This window comes from Podarcis erhardii, assembly GCF_964252035.2.
Source record: "Podarcis erhardii genome assembly, chromosome: 6".
Taxonomy (NCBI): Eukaryota; Metazoa; Chordata; class Lepidosauria; order Squamata; family Lacertidae; genus Podarcis; species Podarcis erhardii.
The window spans coordinates 37,053,892-37,074,357 of NC_138510.1; the positions used below are offsets into that span (position 1 = coordinate 37,053,892).

Here is a 20,466-nt window from a genome sequence, read left to right on the forward strand (position 1 = left end):
AAGTCTGAAGAGTAAAGACTAAACTGCCCAGAAGCTAAGGGCAAAAGTGGTGGCAAATACTGGCAGCATTCCTACCAAGTAGTAGGGAGTTTCTTATTTTTGTTTTAAAAGCTTTGTCCCTGGTATTGCCAGCTACTGGAAGTGTTTGCACATTTTTATATATGTCTTTCAGACATACTGCAGCTCACAAAATGCCTACAAATTGCTAGCAAATGCTTCATGGCTATCCAGTAAAAACATTTCATGATACAAGCAGCCCAACCTACTTCTCAAACATGTTCTAGCACAATATTCACATCATAAAAATATAACCCTTTGTCGATAGTGTGAACGTTTGAGGTGTTTAATGCTGCCAGTTATAAAAATGGTAAAAAGACTGTGCTTCATACATTTGACTTTACAAATATACCAGTGTTAATGATAATACTAGATTATGCAGTTTTTACTTCATTAAAATATATTATCATCATTATTATCCAGGAACTTCTCCAGCGATACAGGATTCTGAGAAGAATAAACGTGTTTTTTTTTTTCCTGCATACACTCAGGTCTATAGAAAACCTACAATACTAACGCTAGATGTCTTACTGGATTAGCTGGGAACATTTTAATAGTTGTGTTTAGCTTAATCTCTGAAGACAGGCTACTGGCAAAAATATAAATCTCCTCTTGCTTTCTCCCTTCCCTCCATCCACTGTAGACTACAATACTCTGTGCATTTTCCTAATAATATTATTATCTATAAATCTCTATCATATCAAGATACAAGTTAGTCTAATTCCAAGGAAAGATTTTAAGACCTGCTACAATACCCTTATAGTTCATGATTCACAGAGATACCAATAAGAAACCATTCACCCAGTATGCAGCTGCACAGACCATATTCAGAAACTTGTACTACACAAATGAACTGTTTATGTGCTTTCCTAGTTGTCTATAAGACATTCTGGAGTACTGTTAGTGTAGGGGCAGCCAACTGAAATTACGGTACTCTGATCAAAATTTAAGAGGTATATGGTCAAGTGGTATGGCCTTCTAGTCTCAGAAATATCAGTCACTTTGCTAAAATACTTCAATATAGCTTAGAAATAAAGTTTAGAGTAGGAGATAGTGGAGTCTTGAAGCAGATTCAAGACCTCGTGTCCAGTGCAGGAGAAGACAACCTCCCCACCAGGGAGGGACCTTTGCAGAGGTCCAGATGTCAGTGTGACCAGAGCAGCTGGTGGGCAGAGCAAGAACTGCAAGTCACCAGCACCACACAATGTTTCTGGCTCCCTGAGGATCTTGAGAGAAAAAGAAAAAGTTTGTGTTTGTGTAGATGATGGAGAAATTTCCTTTTCTCCTTGCAGCACACACAACTTTTGAAAATGCTATACTCTTCCCAGGGAGGGATGACTTTTGCAAGCATCATTAATTTCCATGGGTTTACTTTGAGAAAAAACTTAGCTGGATACAACTCAATGTTATTGCTTTGAATCATTTAGCATGGATCCCTATCTTTCCAGTGCTTTCCAATGACTAACCACTTCTCATTTCAAGTAATGTTAAGGTCACTATCACAGAAGATTCTGCTCTCAGAGGTTCTACATACAAAACAGCAAAATATGTGAAAAATATTTTTTAAAAACTAGTGGAACACTTCCAGATTTAATCTCACCTATTTTCTCTCTCTACATATAAAAAGAAATGAGTACTCGACTGGGGGAAAATGGCACCCTGATTGCTTAAAGCCCCCCTCCCCTTTTATTTTATGTTTACATGGTCACATAGAAAAAGCTCAGGATGTACAAAGCTCCCTATTAAGGCCAAATGTGCCTGACAATGCAGCGACATTAACTGACTTGATTCCTAAGAGGGAAACAATTGCCCGGCCTCTGGAACATTTCATTTCTGCTGATAACAGATGCTGATAACAGAACTACTGGAAAGGATTAAGGACAGTGGTTATTTCAACATTCATGATTCAGAGAGGAATCTGGGCTTGCTTCAATTGGACAATCACTTCTGGTTTTGCAGAGAAACACATGCATGGCTGCAGTGCAGCTTAAGCTCAGGCACTTCTTAGGAAATGTCTATCTGGAATGGAAGTTTGCATGGAGTGTATTTTGCTGCATAATTTAAAAGCAACTGCTTCATTGTCATAGTCCACTGGTCAGCTCCCAGCACAGGAAATCAACTGCCTCTCTGTTCGTTCGATGAGCCTGCTGCCGTTAAGACACCTCGAAGATCTAGTGTTTAAAGGTTTGTACACAAGTTGTATTATTTTCCATATACTATAAATCAAAAGGAAAAGTACACTAAACGTGCTATACAAATAGATCTTGTTACTAGCCAAATAATAAATAACATAAAGTGGATAAGACAGTGTAGCAGCTGTTTCAGCTCCAGGAATGGCAAACACTTGGAATGCAACACTTTTGGAAGCTAGCTACTGGTTGGCAATAAGATCTCAATTTCCTTCCCATTGGCTACAACAGGATTGCTTGAACAGCTACTTGCCAAGTCCATAGGAGAACCCAGAGAAGATGCCTGAGAGGAGGTTTTAGTTGGTGGAGTGGGACTGGCTGGAGAAGGAGTCAGTCCAGGTTTCTTGGGAGGAATTGGTGGAGGGTTCCCTCTTTCTCCTCTGGGTATGGTCGGTGATTTAATTCCAGGTGACAGTGGACTCAATGGGCCAGAGACCTTGCCTGGGCCACACTCACTTTTCGGGCTCAGGGGAGTGGCCAGGCTTCGGTAGTCTGTGCCAAAGGGGGAGCTGTTGGGAGAAACTGGCTTGATAGGACCCTGCTGGCTGGTGAACCTGGAGAGAACCTGAGTGACTGTATTACGGGCAATCTGCTTTGCGGCAGAATTATCCACCAGGGTGGGTGACAGATCCCTAGATGGAGGACTTTGGAGACCGCTTGGCTGGTGATCTTGATCAGATTGGGATTGGAATTTGTGACGTGCCGCATGGAAGCGCTGGTTGATCCCCACTTGGTACGTAGATTGGTAGCTGGGGCTGCTGACTGATGCTCCAACCAAACGTTTAGTCGTCACTGGGGAGGAGCATGGGGAGGGTGTCAGAGATGAAGAAGCTGTGTTGCTTGGAGAAAAGAATATCCCACTGGAAGGGACTGGTGGGGCTGAAGGCGAAAGGGAAACTGTTCTCGCTGGGGAGCTGCTAATTTCTGTGGCCCTCTCAGCTGCTGGCCCAATCGTCTCATCCTTGGGCAGAGCTGGCTCCCTACTTGCTTGTACACGAGCATCACAATGCCCATTTGCCTTGGTATAAGAGTGGGAAGCAGTGGTAGAGATAGGTGATAATATAGGTGCCCGTCGAATAGTACTTCCCTGGCTGAGGCTCTCTGTCCAGGGGCTTTCTGTCTGGCAAGTGACTGACCTACTTGAGCCCTCTGTGGCAGTTGCTGTGGCTACCTTTGAGACCTTTGGTGGCATGTGCTCTGCTTTGCCTCTCCCAGCTTTATATGAGGCCTCTAATTCTTTTAGAGTTGTCTTCAGATTCTCTACTTCTTCCTTCAGGGCCTTGGTGTGATTCTCTTCCCGATCCAGCTTGGCTCTCAGCTGCTCCCGTTCAGTGTCAAACTCGGACAGCTGCTTCTCCACTCGCGCCTCCATTTGCAAGCCTCTCTTCTTCTGGGCTGCAAGCTCTCCTTCCAAGTGGCTTACTTTGCTTCTTTCCTCAGCTAGCTTCAGCCTCAGCTCCCCAAGCTTCTGTCCTTCCTCTGCGGCTTTGGCTGTGGCTTTCTTGCACTCCAAAACAAGCATGGCAGAAAGCTGCTGCTGGCGGTCATGCTCTTCCTCCAACTGGCCCAATAGCTTCTTCTGCTCTTTCTCAAACTTCTTCGCCTGCGACTTCTCAAATTCCAGCTATAGAAAGGAAGGTCAAGAAGCTCAGAGGGGGGGGGGAGTAAGAAAAAATAGTTTTGTGCACACTCCGTACACACAATGATTCTCAAAGGCAGTCATATCAGTTAGTGAGTGGATGGATATAAGGATCACTGTAGATAAAAATTAAGTTTCATGAGAAGTCTGCACTCCCAGCTCAATGTGTGCACAGAAAATGACCAGATTAAGGAGTACACACATTAACCATAAGGTGTAAAGTCAACATAATGTAGATTAGGGGTGGGGACCTTTTATTCCACCCCCCACCCCACCCGCCAACTGATAGCCACATTCCCTCAGGCATAATCATGGCAAGGGTCTCATACCTACGGTGTGCAAGTGTGGAGCAAAAAAAAAATTGTGGTTACCCACATGTTCTCTCCCATCCATTCCCCAACCCTTACACACACCAGTTCCATTGTGCATCTACTATTTGCCTTGTGTGGGTGAGGAAACTAGTGGCATGGCAATGGAAGAAAGTCCCAGTGCCAAAGTGCAGGCATGGGGTTCCCACTGCAGTCCCATTTAGAGTCGCCCTGCTACAACTTGCAATTTGCATTGGAAATAAACCTTTTCTTAGAGACATGATTTCCTTTTATGTTCAAATGTTATTACATCTCTTGCTTCTGCAGACTACTTTCACACACTGGATAAAAATCTCACTCTAGTAAGTCTAGTCTCTCCCTGACGGTGGAGGATGAAGCTCTCAAATACACAAATACCAATGCTAGCCATCAGTTTCCCCACCCATACAAGGCATGTTTTCTGTGCTAAGCAGCAATTAATCATTCCTCTCCAAGAGCTGACTAACTAGTGAGGAGGCATACCTGTTGTGCGAGCCGCTCTCGTTCCTTTTCCAGCAAGTATGTGACATCATCTCCTTCAGCAGTATCTTGGGCATGCCGCCGCCTCTCTTCCTCAAGATCTAAGATTACCTTTCAGACCAGAAGAAGAACACCATCAATCACCATCAATACAGCAACAATTACAAATGTATCCAGATGTACAGGCCAGGCCCCTTTCTGCCTACAGCAACATTTCAAGCAAAACACACAAAAATACAGACATACAGAATCTTTGACCTTCACCTAGTAGCATAAGGATTCTGAACAACGCTAAAGTGTCACCTCATGGTGGAACAGAGAAGGAACAGGAAAACAAACAAATTCAGATGCTAATTCTTTACAGGTACAGAAAATACTTCATGACCAGGTGGAATTGAGTCTGAGAGAGTGAGAGCAAGTTCTCAGTAGAACCAAGAGGAGCCAAACAGCACTTGGTTCCCAGTTGAACCAGTGGGGTGTTTCATGTCTCATGTCTCTGTCAGCTGTAACTAGATCCAACTGCTGCCAATATTGTTCTTCCAGTAACTGGAGAGCACTCAGTTTTTCTTTTCCCATTTTTTACCACAACAGGCATTTCTACATGCTAGTTTATGGGTCTTCCTCAACTAGAAATTAGACCATGGCAAAAGAGATAAAATGTGTAAGCTTCTGCTTCTCCCAAGCCCCCGTGCTTGTTCTGGAGTTAATGAAACTGTGTAACTGGTGTAAATAAAATCAATTTGGACAACTCTTTTTATAGGATTGGGACAGATATATTAACATACAATAGGGCATGCTAGTCTACAACTCAAGACCATTTGGAGAGGAAGGAAAAGATTGATCTGCATCTTTCTAAATTATGAACTTGGGGAAATGACCAAAATGCAGGGCAATAACTGAACAAAAGAGCTTCTAGTTTGTTAATGTTCTAAAAGGAAGTGGTTGCTTCCTTTCAGAATTGTCAGCAGCTGTTTTTCTAGGATATTTGTAATTATTGGGAAAGCATATATCTGCAGATTTGAAGCTGCCTATGATCAAACTGCAACCAGAGATTGATAATTATCATCTTATGGAGGCAGAAACTTTAAGGTCAAAGCGCTAAAATAGGTTAACTGAACATCCAGCACAACAGGGAAAGGAGAAGCTGGATGATAACAAGGCTTTGGTCAGTTCTGAAAAGTTTTCTACATTCCAATAGCAGCATCAATGGAAAAAAAACACACAACAGCAATGTATTTGTGCTTTACTAATTGAAGTGTGCTTGTTGGGAGCTTCATAAAAAGAATGTTAGCACTGCAATGCTATTTTAATCAGCTAAACTACAAGGCTGAGACTGGGAAATGTGCAAAACCATGAATGTCACACACTGAAAGTGTCACATCAAGAGGGAGAAAATGTGGTTCAACATGTAATGTTAAACTGCTCTGCAATACCAAATGCTAAGCAGGAAGAATTTTATTCCTTTGATCAAAGTACAAAGGTCTTGGAACCCACCTTTCTGTGCCTGCTCTCTGCTGCAGCTAGTTGGAACAACATTTTTTCTTGCATATTCTTGCAATGCTTCATCACTACCTTCAGGATGGACAAGGGATTGGTACAAACAGGCTGCTTATCATCACGATTCTCTTCATTCAGTGCTTCAAAATCTCTCTGAAGAGCTGTAAATGGATTATTAATGTAGTATTGTCCATAGCGCTCTTCAATGAAAGTATCTCTGCGCCGGGCCTGAAACATATGATTAAGTTTTTAATGTTATTAGCTACCAGAGGGGGAAAATAGAAATAAAATTCAAGATAAAATCCTGTCACCTCATGGAAACAGGAGTCATGAAATACTGGACAGGCAGGAGTGCAAAAACCAGCACAACTGGCTGGTTGTGAGTGGAATGAGTGACTGTGAAGGACCTGGGAGGGGGGAAAACAGCATGAGAGCTACTTATTACAGCACTGCCTTACTACTTTACAACAACAACTTACAACAACAAGAGAACTTGAGAAATGGGAGGTTCCTTCCATTGGGATTGACAGAATGGGGCTGAAGAGAGGAAGATACCAAGCGAAGGGGGTGAGGAGGCAAGAAAGCAGCCTTGAAAGAAGAAGGGGCCAAGGGAAGGCTGTAGCTCAGTGGTAGAACATCTGCTCTGCATGTGGAAGGTGTCTGGTTCAATCTGTGGTGTCTTCCGATAGGGCTGGGAGAAAACTTCACCTGAAATCCCGGAGATCCAATGCGCCTGATTTGGGCAGCTTCCTATGCGCTATGAAGGGTAGTGTTGCAGTAAACAAAGAAAGCATGGGGGTTCTCTTCCTGAGCCACTTCAGAAGAGGAAGGGAAGAAGCTGAGATCAGCACTTGCCTACCCAATAGCCTCTCTTTATGGCAATAAACTACCTGTTAGTGTGGTGATAAATTAATCTAATGGGGTGCATGCTTCTCTATACAGAACCTATTCACTTAAGAGGCATGGGGATTTAATGTTAAGATTAAGTAGTGGGTTGTTTTTAAAGTACTGCTTACTGAGTAATCTTTAGGGTGGCTTCGTACTTCTGATATAGACCACAATGGATAGGGATGCATGGGGGTTAATGCAATATGCTATGTGGCATTGGAATTAATATCTTATTACAAGATATTACAAGAGCAGAAAGTGACTACTATCCTTTCCTCTCACCATGATCTCGACCATCATTAACTACAGCATCCATTTACATCCTCACTTTTCCCTGCAGGAAACCATTTGCAGGAAAAGGAAGCCCAGTTTCAAAATGCAGAGGTCTGTGGTATTTTAATTAGTGCCAAAAAAGAAATTCCCAAGATCAACACAAAAGGAACCCTTTGAACTAAAGAACCAAAGTACATGCACAGCCCCATGACCCCTTTGTGTTTGCTTATGGTGGCTGATGAATACATCAAGGTCAGGCAGTTGCTGGTTATACAGCTGCTTCCTTTTCCATTGTTGCCAACACTGGCCTACAGATTACAAATACACTCACTTGGATCTATTACACAAAAAAAGTACAACATAGTAAAGCAGATTGGATAATTTGTCAGGATTCCAGGATTTGGTTCAGAAAAGTATTAAGTTTCCTTTGTGAATAGGGTTCAAACAACTTGAGAAACAGGCTAGGGAGGATGTTTCTTCTTCACTCTTTATTCGCAAACACTCTAGACTGGCAGGGGTAGGGAGCTAAAGGGCAGAGCAGCTGGGTTTGAGCACTTTGAGCTTAGTGTAGGGAACAAGGAGGAGAGAAGAGGAAACAGCTTTGTACACAAGTGCACAGAACCACCACCTCACCACCACCCCACTTCTCCATGTTCCTAAGTATTGGAACATTTGTTTTGCATGCAGAAAATCCCTGGTTTAATTCCCTATATGTCCAGGTAGGGCTAAAACCCTGGTTAAAACCCTGGAGAGATACTGCCAATAAGTATAGGCAATATTTCCCTAGAGGGAATGTCCCACTCCTGCTATCTGATGACACAAACATACAGTGGTGCCTCGCAAGACGAAATTAATTCGTTCCGCAAGTTTTTCGTCTTGCGAAGCACGGTTTCCCATAGGAATGCATTGAAAATCAATCAATGCGTTCCTATGGAGACCATCCGGGGACAGAGGGGAAGGCGACCTGTTTAAAGCAAGGGGCGGCGGGGAGAATATTGCTTCTCCCTGTTGCCTGCCCCGCAATCTCTGGGGACAGAGGGGAAGCAATCTTCTCCCCGCCGCCCCTTGCTTTTACCAGGTCTGGAGACAGAGGGGAAGGCACGCGCCTTCCCCCTGTCCCCGGAGATTGCGGGGCAGGCAACGGGGAAAAGCAATCTTCTCCCCGCCGCCCCTTGCTTTAAACAGGTCCGGCGCGCCTTCCCCTCTGTCCCCGGAGATTGCGGGGCTGGCAGTGGGGAGAAGCGATCTTCTCCCCGCCGCCCCTTGCTTCAAAAGAGGTCCGGGGACAGCGGGGAAGATGCGCTGCGCTTCCCCGCTATCCCCGGAGCTTGCGGGGCAAGCTTTGTTTTGCGAAGCAAGCCCATAGGGAGATGCGTCTTGCGAAGCGGCTAAGAAAACGAAAAACTCCTTCGTCTAGCGAGTTTTTCGTCTTCCGAGGCGTTCATCTTGCGGGGCACCACTGTAAAGGTAGAGTGTCACTTACACAAACGCTTATTGATGTCAAGGCGTATTTGACAGATCAACTTTTGCTCTCCCAACTCCAAATACAAGATAATCAGTGGATTGTCTTTTACTTCAGTTGCAGCTTAACTCAACAATACCATGCTGCTGACATTGTTTCAGCTCAAGGTTGCTCCACACATTCCCTTTACTGGCACACGCTTGACATAGGAGCAAGGAACAGTTCCACTTCTAGCATTTTAGCTGTAGTAGATACACAGTGTGGGTCTATAAAGTTCTTGTTAAACAAAGTAACAGTGAAGCAGCCTTCAGTCTTGAGGCTGATGGAAATACTTTGCTTTCAGACTGTTCTGGGAAATTTATTTTAGAATCTCTTTCCTTGTTCAATACCCATAAAAGCTCTCTACACACAAAACAAGTCCCAGTTTACCAGCTGAATCACATGTTCCGAACTACAGACAACTCTGCTTTCCCCCTCTGGGATGAGAACACTGATACTCATTCAGAATTACTGAGCACAGAACAACATGGCATTTCATGAATGGCTTTTGTAACCGGAGAGGAAAAATACTCCAGGAAATTCAAGAAGCAGAATGATGCTTGCCTAATCTCAGTCCACACAAATGCTAAATGAAAGAGTGGTACATTTTTAATAAATTAAATTGTTCAGTAAATTTAATACCATTCTGGAGTTTAGACTGCTGATCCATCATATATTCATCTTTATGAGGCCTGAAGTATGCAGAAACATTAATCTTACATGGAATCCCTGATTAATTTATACAAAAGCAGCCAAAAAATTAATTCATGTCACCATTTGTCTTGTGAAAATCTGTTCTTATGAACAGCACAGAACCAATAGCATTTGCTTCCTCCCAGTGCAGCTCACAATGTCATTTTGACCAAGCCTGACCTGTTTTGACTACTGTAAACCTAATGAATAGGGCAAAGCTATTTCTTCAGACAAGAGTAGTTATCCAAGCAAACTCCAGGTGAGCTCCTGGGACCTGTGAAAAATCACCCTAACCTGTTCCCAAAACAGATAATTTAAACCCAAGGGTGGACAATGTTTCTGTCTGTCAAAGGGTGCATAACCCTGGTGGGCAGAGCCACAGCTGATGCTAAACTCAGAGGCAAAAGTACAGTGGTACCTGAGGTTAAGTACTTAATTCGTTCCGGAGGTCCGTACTTAACCTGAAACTGTTCTTAACCTGAAGCACCACTTTAGCTAATGGGGCCACCTGCTGCCGCCGTGCCACCGGAGCACGATTTCTGTTCTTATCCTGAAGCAAAGTTCTTAACCTGAAGCACTATTTCTGGGTTATCGGAGTCTGTAACCTGAAGCGTATGTAACCTGAAGCATATGTAACCCGAGGTACCACTGTATTCTGAATTAACTAATCTGGAATAAATACTGCCTGGCTTCAATTTTCACCATGGCACTGTAATCTGCTGACAGTTACTGGTATCATTTTCTACTCCATGTTGAAATGACTGAATTCTTTCCCACATCGTCTTCTTCATGGCAAGAAATTCCGTAGCTCAGCTTCCATCAAGCTAAGTATAGACATTTGCTAACTGCAGGCATGGGAGCCTCTTTCACACTCATTTTATAGCATAGGATCTTCACCGAACCCTAACACCAGTTCCTTTAAGCCTCCTTTCCTGGCTCTTTTACACAGACTTTTCCCTCCCATATTAGCTGTCTTCTCTTATCCTCCTTCCTTTCTATTCCCAGTTTTGATGATGATGATATTAAATATTAACCTTTTATCTCTCATTCAAACGCTTCCTCTGGCCTTTTCCCCTCAGGGGAGGGAAGCCTTCCTTCCCTCCTCCCACCATGAACCTCTCTGCCTCTTGGCCACCTTTACTCAGTATGCAAGGAATCTCTGGTGCAGACATTGGTCCAAGCAAGAGCTAGGATAAGCTGTGGCACTGAGACCAGTCTGAAAGGGCACTGGTGGGTCCCAGCTCACTATCTGAGATACACTGGCTGGAAAGGATTACTGTAAACATCCAACAGGAAACAGGAAAAAGAATAGGCAAACAACATACTGAAATATATACAGGGGATTCAGATACACCAAGGAAACCACAGAACAATACAGCTATATTTATTAATGGCTCAATGACGCAAAGAGGGGTTGTATTATTAACTTGCTGGTAGAGGAAGAAAGTCTCTTTCTTCTTTTCCTACTCCAGAGTGCAACACACTTTAACAGTACAGCATAACAATTCTCAAATTTTAATATCTAGAATCCTTATCATCATGGCTTCTTGAGAATGCAACACTGTCTGTCATCCTCTCTAGGCAGGAGTTATTCTGCAGAGAAATTTCCCCAACAGGTTCCTATTCTACTTTTGAAACATCAAAAATCTTGAGATGATTTTTTTAAAAAAACAGAGTACTTTGCAGAGGGACTGCAAGAAGAGGCTGCATATTCAGAAAGGTGTATTTGTTTTGCAGCTATGTTGTCATATTGGCCAGAAAATTAAAGCACAAAAGGAATAGAAGCGGGGATCATGCTTTTTCTTCCAGCACCATATAGTAAGAGCAACTTCTTTAAGCAAAACTATTCCTGCTTATTGTTCACAAAACACTTTGGGATTAATAGGATGGGATGCATTGTTGTTGTTGTTGTTTTGTTGTTGTTGTTGTTGTTGTTGTTGTTGTTGTTGTTGTTGTTGTTTTGTTTTAAAAATATAGTAGTTCTTGTGGCAGAGTGATCCTGTCTCCTGCAAGACTAATACCGTAGCTGTATTAAATGATGGCTGTGCTTGAACATCTGGGGGTCTCCATGAACACAAACACATGTTGAAGCCATACCAAGTTAAGTACAGTAGCCCTTTCAGCTTCAATAAAGACTTTAATTTTAAACAGTAGCTCTATAAAGCAACAGCTCTGCTGAGTCTCTGTTCAACAACATACAGCAGTTAAAACTACAGGAAAAGCAAGCTATTTGTATAGAAGGCAATAATGTCCCCTTTACAATCTGTAACATTTTGTTGCTGGATCTATTTCACTTGTTAAAACAGAATGAGCCACTATTAGTAAGGAATGATTTAAGCATGTTCCAGGATATGGTCTGAAAGCTCATGAGGTCACTACCTTCCTGAAGTGATTGCCTGAAAACCACATGCACACCACCTTGGGTTCCTGGTAGCCTTAAAGGTGGGATATGTAATAGAATTTAAATAAATATGTAAGAAAACATTTTCACTGAGATTCTGAAGAAATGAAGAGACTTCCCAGTTTGTAAGCATTTTGGACAGGGACCAAAGAATGTATTTTTCTCAAGAAGAAAACCATAGCTATGTTTTCACAGAAGCCTTTAAAACAACCTTAGATTAAAGCAATCTCAAAATATCAATATATAAAATAGACTTGTGAATAGCCACTCTTCTGGAACGAGTGGGAAGTAGAAATAACTGTTTGTATGTGTGTTCAATTTCATATTTCTCCAGAAATGGAACAATTGTTTACTTCAAAAAACTGTTCAATTCATGGGTTGCTATGAGTTTAAAAAAACTACAACCACAAAGCAGGAAATCCTAAAAGACAGATCTTTCTCCAATATGGAGTAATTTGTCCGGGAGGACAAATCTTTAAAGCCTGATGAGATTAGGAAAACAGGAAACAGACAGATCATGAGACGTTGACTCATTTGAGAGGATTATTTTTTTAAAGAAAGAACGATTATGCATATTTTAAATTATTGGTCAATTATAGTATTTTCCATTATATTGCCATGTAGACATCAAGATGCCTGCAAGAAAACCAGTTTGTTCAGATTTGGAAGATATGGCAAGTGGTAGTTAATCTAAAACCAAAGTGAAAACTTCCCATTTCCTTGCCGCCACACTGATAGGGAAGTCAGCACTGACAAACTTGTTGAGTCTGAATGAGAGTAATGAGCCATTATTAAGTTTGCTTGCAAAAAGGAAAATAGCTAAAGAGACAAAGGCAGTTGCCTTGAACACTTGCATTATTTACTCTAGAGAACATTTTCCTGAGAGAAGAGAACTGCTTAGACCTCCAGCATCAGCGCCAACACTTTCCCGAGTGAAGAAAAAAGGACTCGATGGAGGCAGCTGCAGTAATGAGCAGGGCAAGGAGCAAGAACACAGATATGGAAAGATGCCACTGAGTACAGGGCACTTTGCTAGTACAGTGGTACCTCGAGTTACAAACGCCTCAGGTTACAAACGCTTCAGGTTACAAACTCCGCTAACCTGGAAGAGTTACCTTGAGTTGAGAACTTTGCCCCAGGATGAGAACGGAAATTGTGTGCCGGTGATGCAACAGCAGCAAGAGGCCCCATTAGCGAAAGCACGCCTCTGGTTAAGAACAGTTTCAGGTTAAGAACAGACCTCCAGAAAAATTTAAGTTAGTAACTAGAGGTACCACTGTATCAAATTAAGAGTTGTTCACTGCAACACTTTGAAAGGAAGACACTTTAATTATTATTTCCATACTGCCTTTGGAGAATACTTCCCACAGGGTTTTTAACATTTATTGGATGGTCTTTTTACAAGGGCTTAACAGAATGTTTCCTCCTGATCCACTACACATCCTCTAGATCTGTTCAAAAAGTTTTAGTTGCCCCCGTATTTCCATATTGATTTATTAAACAAATTCTATACCCTGCTGGTTTTACCTCTTATATAGTTGTGAAAGTTTAGTCAAAACCTGCCAATGGGTCCAAAGGGGGGGGGGAGGGGAGAAAACTGGACATATAAATTGTTCAATTAAGATTTGTGGAAAATTTGTTGTTACAATTTGAAAATTCAATAAAAATTATTTTTTAAAAATTAAAAATGTTTAGTTGCTATCAGTATTTCTGAAGCAAGGAAGCAGGTGAACAACCCCTTTTGTCCCTTTATAACATCATACATGTAAGCTGCTTAAATACCTGGCTTCACTGTGCTATAAGCAGTTTTTTTTTTTCTTTAAAAATGTTTCTGGGTATTATCATGGTGACTCAAGAAAATCACCATTTTATAGTTCAAATTGGGAAAAATAAATACGCTAAATGGACAAAAGTAAAAAGATTCACAAAATGTTTAGGGGTATGCGTACCCCTGTGTACCCCCAGAAAAAAAGCACTGGCTATAAGATCCTACATTTCTCAAGCTGTTTTCACCTGTTTTCACCATCATCATTACTACTACAGTACTTACTACTACTATTAAATTTCTATAACACCCTTCATCCAGAGATCACAGGGCGGTTTATAATTCAGTGCCTCTTCTAGATCACAGAAATGCATCTTCTTTAAATAGCATGCCATGAAATCTTGAGCTTCCTTATTGCTAGTTTTTCTCTCTCCTAGAGACAGACGTTTGAAAATAAACACAGACTGAGGTCATAGCATAGGGGTAGAGAGAGAATGAGACTAGATTAATGCAAGTAATCTGTCAGCCAGAAACTTGATAAAAGACTGAACCCTCTTATCTCTAGTCTGCAGAAGCTCCAAATCAAAATGATGTTCTATATAATAATGGCTAAAAGTTGCCAGTGTATTAAAAGAAAACACAGACACACAAAGCTTATTTGGCTAATCATGCCACTTTCTCAATCAAGTGGTCAATCTGCTTTATATACAAGAATAAGGTGTGGCACTTTGTCTACACTTTACCACCTCTGCAGAATGAAATTTGCACCCAATGACTTTAGATTACCATGAACCTACTACCCAGGTAAATGGAGTCTTTAATAGCAAAAAATATGTTTACATTTCATTGGGAAGTTTTCTAAGTTGTATTTCTTAACACAGAACTCCTCTGAAGGTTTCTGGCTCTCATAACAAATTCTGAGCTGCTGCCATTAATTCTTTCCCCTTCTCAAGTTCTATATTAGTAGTATCATAGATCTAGGGTACCAGGGCCTGTTAGTGGATGGTAGTATCCAAACAGTAGTATTTGGATACTATTTGGGATACAAGGGGGAAATACAAGCTGAAGAACTATACCAGAAGAAGAAATTCCTGGCTTTGCTTATGCAAACCAGCCTGGCCAGGCTAGCAAAATACAGAACCATTGAGCAACAATGAGGACTCAGGTATTGGCCCATTAAGAGCAATGGGCAATGCAAAAAGTGATCCTTCCCCTCTACTCGAGGAGTAGACAGATGTAGGAGATTTGGAAGGCTGTCACAGTGATGATGAGTAGCATGATGCCATAGAAAAAGCTTGCTGGAGCTATGAGAGCAGTGAGAGACACTCTAAGGATGTAATGTTCTGCACCCCTTCCACGGAAGACAGGTGTAAACATGTGTAAAATAAACCACTAGCCTCTGCCGTGCCTCAATTTTCCCAACAGAAACAACTCTGAGAGAGTACCTGGAATCTTGCTACCACTTGGCAGAGATTGGGGGTGGTGCACAACCTTTGCAACAGTAGATTACTGCTGCACCTTTGATCTGTGATACTGAAGCCTATGAAGGCTTCTTCTGAGATGGAAACAGAAGCTTCACAAATTTTGCTGTTGGGACCATAACAAGCAGAGAGGGAATTAAACTCCCCTATGCACCCCCCTATAAGGCTACTATCTGTGTAACAAACAAACAAAAAAGCACTCAGTTGCATTCACACAGTTAGTTTGGCCCATGCCATGCTATACAGATGTGAGCAGGAGTAGCAAGGAGGACTTGCGCAGGATTTTCCTTCTTCAGAGCTGAGCATGAAGTACAGGAAAAGAATCATTTTCCTTCTTGAGTCTTGTGTGCCCAAGGTCTCATTGGCAAGCACAAACAGCTGTTGGCTATAATCCAAGCCCAAATCTGCACGGTTAGTCCAGTGGCACTTGAATTCCAAAGCCATACTAGCTAATTCCAGCATTCTCTGGTTTTCTTTGCAGTATGTTTCTACTAGCGGAAAATGGGCTGTGATATGAGCCAATACTGATTTCTAACATAAACATACCTTGCAGAGTAAGTTTCAAAGATCCTGACTAATTTTTTTATACACACACACTATCACCTGCTGTTCAAATCCTGTTCAGCTTTCAGGAATCAGCTAAGTATTGTCTCCACTCTTCTGTGCATGACTCCTAGCTATCCTGGTAAGTAATCCCAGCTGCAGTTCCAATCATTAAAACATTCATCCTAGTTTCTGAAAAGAAAACCATGCTCAACTATGGTCTATCATTGCTTAATTCACTTCAAGATTTTATTTTTACTACTCTCATTTCTTCATGAAAAAGCTCCAGGCAAATAATCTTCTTGTTACACAATTAAGACTGTTCCTCAAGGCTGAAAGGCCAATGTTACTCTCATCAATTTTCTCCAATTTTCTTCAAACTATAGCTTGAAATAGTTCTCTCTCTATTTTTGTAAATTCTTCATCTAGACAAATGCTAATTAAATTCATGTGCAAAGAAATTTGCAATGATGCAGGAATTAAATCACAAAGGTGAAGTAAAACAAGACAGGTTTATTCCAAATGAGCTTCAATTTAAATGAGCAATTTTTCATTATCTCGCGGTATTTGTATAGCTTGCCACTTGTGAAAGCATAATGCCCAGCTTATTGTTCAACTTAGTGCAGATGGCAGGGATGGGTGAATCTGTCAGTTTTAGTTTCTCTCAGGTTCTCAATCATATGTTCATTTCTTCACATATCCATGTCAGGTTTTTTTTTTTAATTTAACTGAATTTCTACTAATATACACTTATTTGTGTGTAATTTTACATAAACACATTTTTGCAAAGCAGTTTTCCAAAATATAATTCATTTTAATGTTGTTTTCCCTAATGTATGCATTTTTGCACACATTTCTACTGGACAGGAGAACTGCATTGCAAAATTCAGAGAAGTGCAAATTTCAAAGAATGTCTGTTTTAGTTTGCATCTTGTTAAGGAAAGTGTGCTAGGTAAGTTCACCTTTAAATGCAAACTGAATTTCTCATACATGCATAGCAGGTGAACAACCCCTTTTGTTCTTACTAGCATTGATGCATAACCATATACATAAGTCGGTACGAAATGCCAAATCTATTATCCTAAAGTGTTAGAATGGGAGCTCTTACTTAGTCTGTAAGGCAATTCACCCAAAAGGCTAACATCCTCAGGAGACACTTTTCAGGGGATTCTGAGGGCTGCAGCAATGGGGACAGGAAATTCCCCTTCCTCAGAAGTCATTTCACAGGCTTCTGTTGGATATAAGCCAGTGTCATTTGCGATTAGAAGTAGTATCTTGGCTTTGGCACAGATTTTGAAAAGGATGAGCACATGGACTTCCCCATAGTTGGCTGCAGAAAGAGGCCCATTTCCTTCCTTTTCCAAAATTACCAAATGGGAAGACACATTGGTTTTGCTTGCATGTACTAGATAAAGCTTTAATAAAGTCACTAAAATACTGGATTCATTCCGCAGAAACAGTAATAAGAAAGTGGTAAATAAAAAGCATGAAAAAACAAAAAGAGGAAGAAGCCAAGTGAAAGGAGAATAAAGCATCCTTTTTTATTTTAAAGACAGCCAGCTCAGACAGAACCAGAAATCATTGTCTGCTGAGGAAGTATTGCACATATTTTGCAGAAATGAAATCAGTTTAGTCTATACCACATGAAAAACCTGAAACTGGAACCCATATCCAAATCTCTCCCAAGAGAAAAGAGACAAGACGGCATTATTAAATGCTTTTATTCAAACAGGCTTGCTTTTTTTAAAAAAGTTTGTGCATACACTCAACTTTCATCCCTCAGTATCCAGAGTAGGATAGGCAGTAAGCATCTGATTTTCCTCTTCCTAATATGTGGAACAGAAAAGAAGAATGACTTATCTCCCTTCCTTGTTCTGTTTGGAACAAGATGAGGAGTCAACTCAGGTGTAACTCAGGCAGCCAAGTCTGGAGTCTATAGACTACAGCTGCCATATGCACATCGACTACCTATGTTAAAAAATGGAAAGGCAGAAACGGAGCTCGAAGAGAAGATCTGAAGGAGTGTCTCCACCCACATTGTTCAGCCCAGACACTGAGGTCCAGCTCCAAGGGCCTTCTGGTGGTTCCCTCACTGCGAGAAGCAAAGCTACAGGAAATCAGGCAGAAGGCCTTCTCGGTAGTGGCACCTGCCCTGTGGAACGCCCTTCCATCTGATGTTAAGGAAATAAACAACTGTAATGGTTGTAAGGGGGGTTACTTGTGCGTAAGTTGCCTTCAATTTTAGTTATATTGCCTGGCCAACCATGCTTTGGCTGACAGCTCACACTCCGTGACCGGTCAGTCACTTGCAGAATCCGTCAGTGGGCGTTTCTTGAACCTCTTCCAGCATAAGAGCTGTTTGACGCCAAGTCTCCTCCTACTTTCCCTGCACGGAACTCGTCTCCGCAAGTAAGGGGAAGGCAGGGGCGTGTAAGCGCTCTCTCCACTAGTCTCTGGTGAAGGGTCTTGGAGACCTTTCTCCAATTCCTCCATCTCCCTCTCTTCTCTACTGGTGTTACGCTGAATTCCTTCCCCCCTGCTGGTCCCCTCTCCGGCATCACTCTGGAGCCCTGCCTCCGCCTCTCGCTCTGATGTCAGTTCCCTGACAACAACTATCTGACTTTTAGATGACATCTGAAGGCAGTCCTTTTAGGGAAGTTTTTAATGTTTGACGTTTTATCGTGTTTTTAATATTTTGTTGGAAGCCACTAGAGTGGCTGGGGAAACCCAGCCAGATGGGCGGGAGATAGATAGATAGATAGATAGATAGATAGATAGATAGATGATACATAGATGGATAGGTAGATAGATAGATAAGCACCAGAGCATCCCCTCTTCCTTCTGCATTGGTAATGCCTCCATACATCTTTGTATCCCTTCCCACCAAAAGCATGCAGCTCCTTCTTTTTCTAGGCTTTATAGGCTGAGAGTTTTAACTGCCAAGTACTTCAAATATTTATGATAATTCTATGACATTCCTGTACCTCTGGCAGTGACAGTGGTGGGTCAGTGTGCAGTGGGGGTACAGGGTGGATTAAGAGAAGTCAGAGCACTTACAGGTTTCAAAGCGACTAGACAGGTTTTCAAAGATGGCATCTTGTTTTCTTTCTTTTCACGTTTGTGAGACTTTTAGCAAAACTGATATTTGTTTTGCTGATCTGTGTTTTGATTTGATCTCTCATGCAACTTGCTGTGGTAACAGCAAGTGCCCAGACTACTCATTCAAATGCCTTCTAATTAATTTTAATACAGACAAGTGGGGACTTGCAACAATTCATAGCAGGTAAAGGCAGTGGAAAGGAGGTTTTTTTTTTCTTCTTTTTGTTCAACAACTTGATTCCCTGAGTGGGTTTGTTTGTTTACAGATTCCCATGAGGCTGGCAGACAGAAAGTTCCAGCTGCTGCGCCCCAGAAGAACCCAGGATCTAACAGCACAGCAGCAGTGGATGTTGCAGCAAATGTTCTGCAAACTCGATCCCTGTTTGCTTTTATTGGGTGTTAATTGTCTTAAAATTCCTTTAAACAATCACATGTTTTTACACTGGCCCAAGAAGATATTGAGGTAGAACAGTCTTACAGCAGTAGCAGTAGCTCTCTTTTAGCTTTTAGGCAGCACTAAAACATTCATTACAGATTTTGCCCTTGCCTGGGTGACTCCATCTGGCACACAACTCGATTAATACAGCTTAATGTGGGAGGAATCTAGTGGAGCTCCCTACCTGTTGACAACAGGCAGGCCCCATTGCTGTGCTCTATCTGGCAGCTGCTTAAAACATTAAAGAATAAATAAAATTTGGCAAACCTACCCAGACATGTAGAATGCAGACATGTGCTTTGGTCTCTTTTTGCTTACATCTGATTTAACTTTCTTAAGAATTGTTTAACTGTCTTTTATCAATGATTTTAATGTTTTAATTTTTATTTTTGTAAATGACATTAGTTTTATTACAATCAAACAGGATATAAATGTTGTGAAATAATAATAAAATTATAAATACTAATAAAATATACTAAGGTAATCTATGTTCTTACTCATTAATAGCCATGCACAAGTCTACCAATGACATCACTTGTCTTCACATGCTCCAACCCATCCTTATTTGTCTCTAACTTTTACATAACGGGCACCTTCAGACTGAATAAAAAGCTAAGAGGAATGACTTTATATGATTGATTGCCACACCATTTCACTAAGAACAATGCCATTTTATACAAGTTGTATTTTCGCCACCTCTCCTCTTGCCTAGACATTATGCTCAGAATAGCTAGGCTTAAAAAGTTCCTTATAAAGTTATGTAATTATTATTATTTATTATTTATACCCCGTCCATCTGGCTGGGTTTCCCCAGCCACTCTGGGTGGCCTCCAACAAAAGATTAAAAATACATTAAAACATCAGTCATTAAAAACTTCCCTAAACAGGGCTGCCTTCAGGTGTCTTCTAAATGTCAGATAGTTGTTTATTTCTTTGACATCTAATGGGAGGGCATTCCACAGGGTGGGTGCCACTACTGAGAAGGCTCTCTGCCTAGTTCCCTCACAGCGAGGGAACCGCCAGAAGGCCCTCGGCACTGAACCTCAGTGTCTGGGCTGAATGATGGGGGTGGAGATGCTCCTTCAGGTATACATGGCCAAGGCCGTTTAGGGCAGGCATAGGCAAACTCTGGCCCTCCAGATGTTTTGAGACTACAATTTCCATCACCCCTGACCAC

General features: G+C 41.6%; 1 protein-coding gene across 2 annotated transcripts in view; it reads right to left on the reverse strand.

The window, feature by feature from the left end:
- Positions 1 to 314: 314 nt before the first annotated feature.
- CTTNBP2NL (CTTNBP2 N-terminal like) overlaps positions 315 to 20,466 on the reverse strand; it is a 29,745-nt gene continuing 9,593 nt past the window's right edge. For both annotated transcript variants that reach the window (XM_081864957.1, XM_081864956.1), the window contains exons 3-5: positions 6,207 to 6,437; positions 4,716 to 4,823; positions 315 to 3,870 (exon numbers count right to left, since the gene is read on the reverse strand). In XM_081864957.1, the coding sequence (XP_081721083.1) occupies positions 2,425 to 3,870; positions 4,716 to 4,823; positions 6,207 to 6,437 (1,785 nt within the window). In that variant the 3' untranslated portion in view covers positions 315 to 2,424. The remainder of the gene's footprint in view (positions 3,871 to 4,715; positions 4,824 to 6,206; positions 6,438 to 20,466) is intronic.